We start from the raw sequence: 9,493 nt of genomic DNA, 5'->3' as shown, positions 1-9,493 counted from the left end.
AGCTTTGTCTACGATTTTTTGACATCACACCATGTCCGTGCGGTTTTTGCAACTAGTTAAAAAAGGCGATACGTCTGCCCATAACAGTTGCAGTGCCATTAAAGTCTTTCAATCGTAAAGATATGAAGGGCACTGCCACTGCGCCCGTTATCCTGAGACATAACTTTACAAGTCCCATGTGAATGAATTGTCACCAGCACCCTTACCCTTCAAAACCGGAACGCACCAATACTCACATTAGGCGGCAGAAATCAGTAAGGCGGCAGTTCTTCCCTGGACAAATTCTTTCAGTTCCTATAGTACAACACTAGTATTCGTACGACGCGTCTCGTCTCCTCATATATCCTGTACACGCACACCGGCTTCAACAGTGTCACAAAATTGAAAACAAAAACCGCCCTGTTTTTCGCTAAGAAAATTAGAAAAATTGCGACAACATTGTGCTCAGCCTGAACTTAACCAATATCGTTTTTGACGCCTGATCGGTAGGGTATTCGAATAAATAGCCCATCACACTGCGCCCGTCACCCTGAGACATAAGTTGACAAGTCCTATGTACCTGTATTGTCACCAACAACCTTACCCTTCAAAACCGGAACCCAATGACGTTCACATTACTGGTTGGCAACAGAAGTAGGTAAGGTGGCAGTACGTCTCTGGACGAACTCTTTCAAAGGCTCTACTGCTACTAAATAATAATAAAAATATCTATAAAAAATTGTCTTATCCGCTCACGCGATACATGCAGCCGTATACCACACCTAGAGGTGCCGGTGATGATTTTATACCGATTTATCGGATATCGAAGTTATAACAGGTAAAAGAACTAATATTAATTGCTATTTCGGTAACTACTCTAGCAAACCATAAAGTTTTTAATGCCTGGGTCTGTCATTTAAAAAAATAAACAACTTCAAATATACGTCACGACAATCGTGTGTGTTATTGTTTGGGCTGGTGATTTCGGTGTTCATTTATTGAAAACATACCGTAAGTAGCGTTTTTTAAGTTTACTCTGAATATAAATGTTTACAAACTATACTTTAAGGAGTAATTTCATGGTAAACGTTAGAACCACTCAAACGGAATATTATCATATTTATCCAAGTACACCAAAAATTTCATTAGTGCTTTTTAAGTGCAGGATTTGCGGAGTATTACTGCATTTTATTTGAGATGTTTTTGTTTGTAATACGGAGGGTATTTATTTAGCAATGCAGAATAATTATTTTTATTTATAAAAACTTGTATTTAAACTGAATGCTTTTCTAATTTGCGAAACCAAATAGCCGCCATTTTGCGGTAGGAGGAGCGCATCGCGTGAGCGGGTATAGGAAAATTCCAGGATCTGATATTGCTTTTGGGTATTAAATAGTATTTCCTGCTCGATTTCCAATAAGTGTTTCTATAATTTTAATTTTCAACTGTAGAATTTTTTGCTTTTAGTCTATTATTGCGTGTTAAAATTACTATACCTACACGAAATTGGGTGACTTTTGAGACATGGTGTTTTTGTTAATGTGGTTATGTTTCATTTATAAAATTCAACGATTTTTCTTTCCATGTACATGTTATCCATTTCAAAAGGGCTTATTTTGTTTAGTATGCCAATGGACTATTATATGATCGAACCCATGCGAAAGCGCCATCAACAGGAGTTCAACTTTATAGCAACGTGCTATTAAGAACTCTTTTTGCGTGACAAAGACGTGAGCTTTTGTAACTAATCCACTATGGAACGTAGCACTGATAGTTTATAAATAATACAAATGAAATATTATTCAAACTATTATTTACTACTGGCAACCTTATTATTATTGATATAAATGTCACACAATATCAAGAAAAAATCGATCTGAGTTTTTTTTAATAACAAGTCCCGTAAGTAGGCTACACGCCTGTCCATAACAGTTGCAGAACCACTCAAAGCTTTAAATCGCAACGATCTGAGAGGCCTGCCACTGCGTCACTGCCACCCTAAGACATAAGTTAATAAGTCCCCTGTGCCTGTAATTTCACCAGCACCCTTACCATACAAACCCGGAACGCAGTAATGCTCACATTACTGCTTAGCGGCACAGATAAGGTATTTTACTGAACGAACTCTTTCACAAGGAGCTCTACTGCTACTAAAATATTGGGCACTGTTCACAACTTATTCAGAATGTATGAAATCTCCAACCCATATGCTAGCATGAGACATATGTGGCTTCTTCTTATCGCATTGATGACATAGACTATACTATTGTGGGCCATCTATATCTAAACATATACTATATGAAAAACCTGTCATAAAACGAATGCGCTCGTGGTATTTTAAATATTCAAGTATAAACTTAATAAAAATACAGTCATCGATTTTCGGTTTTAAATATTTATAGAAAGCTTAAATAATGACTCACAAAACAAACCATTTCCAAGAAGTTGAAGGCTTCTTCAAGCTGATTTCAACTTAGATTTACTTATCGAGTTCTTAGGTTTTCGCGATTGTTACACATAGGAAATTAAACAAGTGATTATGTGATAGTGAAATAAGTGATTAAAAACGACTTGTGTTTTGGAAATCGGAAACAGTGGCGGTGACGGCACTACAAACAGCCAGACTCGGGACAATATAAAAAAGTTAGTTGTTCTTACATTGACCCAGTCGAGGATCGAACCCGGGACCAAAGAGATGGCGACTCCATGAAAATAGGTGTGTGAGCGACTCAACCTCTGAGGTCGTCAAAAAACACACAATGATTTTATTTAAATTACAAATATAAAATTTATTTACCTGTATTTCAATAGTGAAATATTGTATATATTCAGAGTGAACAAAATACACTGTATTTTTTTTAAACGGGACAGAATAGGGAAATTCGAAACCATAGACGATACAAGGTAGCTGTCTATAGAACCATTCAATATTTTCTTGTGAAAACTATTAGGGCATAGTCAATTTTTTGGTCAAGAGTGAGTTATCCATAAAAATGAATAAAATTGATCAAAATTCTTTTAGTGCTGATCGACTCACGCTTGACCAAAAAATTGACAATGCCAAAATTGTTTTCACAATAATAAAAAATTAACGGTTCCTGAGACAGTTTCCTTGTAGCTTCAATGGTTTCGGTTTTCCCCATACAGTACCATTAAAAAAAACACTCTGTATAAAGGAGATTCTACACAAAAATCGAGTTTTCCCGATGCTCTTTTGCTAAGGAAACGCATGTACTGGCTGAATATAAATAACGGCAACAATATAGGTACACGGCAGTGTGTCAGTCAACGTTCCGAAAACAAAGAATGCCACGTTGACAGCGTGTACACTACACGTATACAATTCGAGCAGTTTTCGATGGTCTATATATCAAAATCTGTGTAATGTACACATTTATAGCTTTGTTTGACTAATAAGCCCTCAAATTGTCTAAATCCTAAAGTTTATAATGAAACATCAATTTTTTTTTCATCACACTAGTACTTAAGTATTACGATTGCATGCAGGGTAACTTGACTGTAATGCCCCACACAAAATCCTCGGGATTTTCATATTATCATTATAGCCATGGTCGATAATGAGAAGAAAAAAGGTTCAAGAGTTTTATTATATTGCTCCAAATAAAACCCTCAGGCCTTTTTTCTTCTCATTTCAGCCTTGTTCGGAAATGAGAAAAAAAAAGGTCCGAGGGTTTTATTTGGGGCATTATAGTCAAGTTATCCTACAGGCAATTATACTATTTACGTGCAAGAGTATTAACAAACATTGTATATTTAAAGGGCGGTACAGGAATTATTCCGAAAGCCCTCAGAGTACGACTTCGTGCTTCTAATAGAGTCTCGTTCGTAACTCCTTATTTATCGCCCTTAATACGCTATGTACTATTATGATGTCAAGGGATGGTAAGCGACACGTCCATCCATGACATTTGCAGGATCGTTCACAGTTTAAATCGCAAATATCTGAGATACACTGCGCTGATCACCCTAACACGTAACGTGGACAAGTCTTATGTGCCTGTAATTTCACCAGCACCTCTACCCTTTAAAATCGGAACGCATTTATGCTCACATTACTGCTCGGCAGCAGAAATAAGTGTAGTGAGAATGTTCTAGTGCTAATATTCCCTATGTCACCATGATTCTACTGCTGCTAAAATATGTAGTTCTCAAGTTATTGTGAAGATCGTATATTTCTACTTTTAACATTAATCAAAAATAATGAGATCAAAACTCCAGATACAGTATAAGTCATATTCAAAGGAAAGTCAAAATTTATGATAAGAAAATCTGCAGTACCATTAAAATAATCGCGATTTCCAAAAATCTGACAAACTTTTTAATCTTTCACAATCTTTCATCACAAAAATGTTTTGAAAGAATATTTTTTTTTGTTTTAGTTTTTTTCTAGTTTTGGTGGCACTTTTTTTATTATTTAAGTATTTGAGTATTTTGTCGTGAAATATTAAATAATATTTCAGGATACTACAATCCAATATTAAATATAGTTTCATGATAATATTTAAATAACAAAATATTGCCACCGAAACTTACCTTGAAAATTACCATAAAATCTTATTACTTCTTTTTTTTTGTTAATGTAATGACAAAATGTAAATATGAAGTAATGTGAAAGCAATAAACCTCTAAATCTAAATAAATCTTTTTAAAAATTTTATACTTCCACGGCAACGTTAAGAGATTTTTTTTATAACAAAACTCATTTAGACGGATTATTTGATTAAAGAAAAAATACCAATGGATAGGGCACACTGTAGATTTGCATAATTGATGGTAATTGAAGTTGGCACCAACTTAAATGCCAATTATCTTTATCCTTTAATTCAGCTATCCATTTCTCCATTGTTCTGTACTTGGCCATTTTTTCGAAAGCATGTTTTTCGTGGAATATGATGTTACGAGAACAGGTGATTCGTTGGCCAAACATCGATGTTGTTTTTGTGATATGAATACTGATATTTTATGAATCCATTTTTATCCAGGTTATGCCGCGTACAAGGTTGTAATATAATATACTTTTATTAACATACAGTCGTGATGTATCTGCTTGCGATGCCTGTGGTCGTAAGTTCACGTCCCGATTAATTAGGTTTTTTAGTGTTATTTTCCCTTAGTTTTATGTAAAAATTTGTTTAAACACCTATATGGTTTAACTATTCGTTTTTGGTTCAACAATGCATTTATTTTTTATTTTATATATTTAAGTCCTTTTAGCCCACGTTATTGTTTTTATTTACCATTTTTTTTATATACATAACATCAAGCGACGGGACGAACAAGTGGTGCGCTTGGCAGTAAGCTACACATCTGTCCATTACAGTTGCAATGCCATTCAGAGCTTTAAATCGCAAAGATCTGAAGGGCACTGCGAAGTCCCAAGTGCCAGTAAATTCACCAATGCAAGTGTAATTTAACAAGCACCCTTACCCTTCGAAAACCGGAACGCAGTAATGCTAACATTACTGCTTGGCGGCAGAATGCGACAAGCATCGAGACAAATCGTTGTCCTTGGCGACCTTAATGCCAAATCTCAGGCGTGGGGGAATCCATCATCCGACGCGCGAGGTCCAAATTTGGAGCATCCTCTCTGGTCTGTCCCTTCTGAACAGAGATACTACTCAAACCTGTGTCAGCAGGGAGGCTCCATAGTGGACGTCTCTTTCGCTACTCCTGCTATCGCGCGCAGGGTTGGCAACTGGAGAGTGGTAGAGGATGCGGAGACCCTGTCAGATCATTAATATATGCGCTTCGAAGTCTCCGCGGTCTCCGGTACTTTGACACCACCCCGGAGGCTAAGCCGCTTTCCGCACTGGGCACTAGGCCAGCTAGATCGGCAGATGGTCACAGAAGCTGCCACAGTGCAGCGTTGGCTGTCCCGTGGAGTGGCAGAGGATGCCACTGTCGACGATCTGGCTGGTCGATTGCGCACCGCCCTAACGGCAGTTTGCGACGCGGCAATGCCCCGGGTCCAACGACGACATCCCCACCGGCAGGTCTACTGGTGGACGGCAGAGATTGCTGACCTCCGGGCGGTCTGTAATACTGCCCGACGAGCTTACGTCAGATGCCGACGTCGCCACGGTTACGCCCCGGACAAAGAGAGCTAGCTGCGGGAGACCTACAGGCTGAAGAATAAATAAGGCCAAAACCCGCGCTAGGGAAGAAATCTTGGCCGATTTAGAACGAGATCCGTGGGGTCGCCCATATCGTGCGGCGCGGAGGAAACTTTGTCCCCGAAGCGCCCCCGTCACGGTAACTGTGGCTCCTGATCTCCTCAAAAGGGTAAGTAAGAGAATTGTTCCCAGACCATCCAGGTCATCTACCCCCGGTGATGGCGCCACCATTTTCACCGGAAGAAAGTCTCCCGCCGGTCCCCCCTGTAACTGAAGGAGAAATGGAGGTGGCTCTGTTCCGGCTACGGGGCAAAAAAACAGCACCGGGGCCGGACGGCATCCCGGGTCGGGTATTGCACCTGACTGAGGAATGCCTGGACGAATGGGTTCGGGGACTGTTCGACACATGCCTACGCAGTGGACAGTTTCCGAAACAGTGGAAGCAGGGCCAATTGTGCCTGCTGCAGAAGGAGGGCCGTCCAACCGACTTGCCCTCTGCGTACAAGCCCATTGTTCAGCTGGACGAGACGGCTAAGCTCTTCGAGAGAGTCCTCGTAAACCGTCTCGTCCGGCACGGGCATAGGAAGTGGGACCGGGTCTGTCGGAGGCTCAGTACGGATTCAGGGCGGGGAGATCTGCAATCGACGGATGCCCTGAAGAGCCTTACAACAGCAGCGGTGGAGAGCGGGGAGGTGGTATTGGTTGTCTCCTTGGATGTCAGAAATGCGTTCAACAGTCTCCTCTTCGAGACACTGACAGAGGCGCTCCGGTACCATAGAGTGTCTCTCTATCTCAGGAACATAGGACATATGAAGGAAGAAGCCGCGCGGTTGAGCACCGTCGTGACGTCGTTGGTGGTGGAGAGGATCCACCTGCTAGGCCTGAGGGTCTCCATACACAAAACGGAGGCCCTCCTATTTCACGGTCCGCGCAGAGGTCCTCCTAGAGGGGCTAAGATCACCCTGTTCGGGGAGACGGTCACAGTCAAGGCTCAGATGAAATACCTGGGCCTTGTATTGGATGGGAGGTGGACGTTCAAGGTGCATTTCTCCCAACTTGCCCCAAAGCTGATGAGTACCGCAGCTATCCTCGGACGGCTCCTGCCAAATGTCGGCGGACCGGGCGCAATCTGTACTCCGGAATAATCCGGAGTATGGCCCTCTACGGCTCACCCATCTGGGTAGAAGCTCTCACCGCTCAACTCAAGCCTATCCTGCGGAGGCCGCAGAGGGCTATAGCGGTGAGAGCAATCCGGGGGGTGATCCCCCGTGGGAACTTCAGGCGGAAATGCTCGCGGAAGTGCACCGGTACCGTGTAACCATGCGAAGCAGAGGAGAAAGCCCTGATGCTGAAGAAACAAGGCGGATCAGGGCAGCGGGCCGCGCCGCGTTGTTCCGAAGATGGGCTTGGAGTCCCCAATCGCTGGCTCAGTGACCTTGGAGGCCATCCGCCCCTACCTAGTCCGCTGGGTTAACCGGCGACACGGGACACTGTCCTTTAGATTGGTGCAGGTGCTCACCGTACATGGATGCTTTGGTGAGTACCTGCATCGCGCGGCGGGTCGGGAAGCGACTCCTGTCTGCCACGAATGCGGCGCACCCGTCGATTCGGCGTGGCAAACCCGGACGGAATGTGCGGCTTGGGGCCCTCAGCGGCACTCCCTGACTGCCGTAGTGGAAGGAGATCTCTCGCTGCCAACAATCGTGGGCGCAATGCTCAGCAGCGAGAGGTTCTGGGAGGCTATGGTAGCATGGTAGTATGGTAGTAGTAGGTATGGTTTTGCGAGATCGTAATCTCGCAGAAGGAGGCTGCGGAGCGCTCCAGAGAGGACGACCCCCTCTCTGACCCGCTTCGAAGACGTAGGCCGGGGAGACGAAGGAGACAGCACGCCCATCTTCTTCCCCCGCCGTAGATTGGGGTCGGCGGACCCCTTCCATCAAGACTATGTGTGCCCGGGGCACCTTCCTAAGGACTGGGTCCGCTTATGCGGGCCATCCGCCGAGACGTCCCAGTAGTATGTGCAAGCGGATCCTGAGTCCTATCTCTATGGCGGTGGAGTTAACCGCTGGGTTTTAGTGGGTATACGGGACTACCGCCCGGGACTCCCACATAACCGTTCGATGCTCCTCCGAGCCAAGCGGTATGCGTAACGCATTTCCCAGCGACAAAAAAAAATGTTTAAAAAAAGAAATATTTTCCTCTCAAAGTTACTTTGAGAGGAAAATTCGAGAAAACGTTATTTCTGGAAAATATAATTTCAGATTACTGATAGGTAACCACCTCAGAAACTATACAAAAGTAAGTAACACTGAGCTTCGTGTCAGTTGTGATTCTCACTTGCTGCAAAGAAAATTCATTGATGAAAATGGTACAAAATAGCCTTGTGGGTGCCAGTACTGTGGTGTCTTTAGGCGTAATACGTTTTAATAATTATTGTCCATTGTTTAGTGAACTATTAATTACTAGTATAATGAACTTCTCAACACAAGTGGCATTTAGGACTTATCAACTTATACCTATTCTCAGGGTGACGGGCGCGGTGGCGGTGCTCCTCAAATCTTTGAGATGTAAAGCTCAGAGTGGACCTCCAATTTCCATGGACAGGGTTGTCGTTTACCACCATGCGCACGACTTATTCGTCCCATCACTTGATATCATAAAAAAAATAATCTCAATCGAAATCTGACACATCATATATAACACATAATTTAGATATGGCTCACTAGACTTACATACATTCTTGTTATCGATTTTGCGCCCACTTCTCTTTACTACATTAAGCTCAAATTTCACGAGAGTGGTTCCGTTGGTTTGAATATTATAAGGCCAAAGACAGATGGATGGTATTCACAATGTTCCGACTCAGCATTAGCATTTAAATCACTGTTTCTAATATCATCATCATCATCAACAACAACAACCCATTTATACGTCCCTCTGTTGGACACGGGTCTTTCTCAGGCGTGGATTTAGTCCATAGTCCGCCATGCTGGCCCAATGCGGATTGGGGACCTCACACGTGTTGTGAACCTTCTTCGACGTGCAGATTTCATCACAATGTTTTCCTTCACCGAAAAATACTTGGTAAATTGCAAATTAAGTTTTATACTTTTTTTTCCCTTCTAGTTTGATGCTGTCCGAGACCGTTATTCACTTGTATTTATTGGTTTTGTTTTTATTACATTATTTTTTAATTTATGTTGCTGTTTTTAAATTCTATATAATTTACATTTTAAGTTGTTTTTGACAGCTGTATTCACTCATAAGTAGTTGTGCAATTTAGATAAGAACTTCACCAAATTGAATTTATAGTATGTTACATTGTAATAGCTGTAAGTGAACCAATAAACTATAAAAAAATGAAGATTCTCTCATAAATT

The 9,493-nt window shown here is 42.1% G+C and overlaps 1 protein-coding gene across 1 annotated transcript; it reads left to right on the top strand.

The window, feature by feature from the left end:
• Window positions 1-7,513: 7,513 nt before the first annotated feature.
• Window positions 7,514-7,870, top strand: LOC113232602. The gene has a single exon (XM_026467371.1). It carries the CDS (start codon window positions 7,514-7,516, stop codon window positions 7,868-7,870), a length of 357 nt encoding a protein of 118 aa, XP_026323156.1.
• The last annotated feature ends 1,623 nt before the right edge of the window (window positions 7,871-9,493 follow it).

The sequence above is a fragment of the Hyposmocoma kahamanoa genome, unplaced genomic scaffold, assembly GCF_003589595.1.
Source record: "Hyposmocoma kahamanoa isolate Upper Pololo Valley unplaced genomic scaffold, ASM358959v1 76, whole genome shotgun sequence".
Lineage (NCBI taxonomy): Eukaryota > Metazoa > Arthropoda > Insecta > Lepidoptera > Cosmopterigidae > Hyposmocoma > Hyposmocoma kahamanoa.
This window is presented reverse-complemented; position numbering and strand designations above follow the sequence as displayed.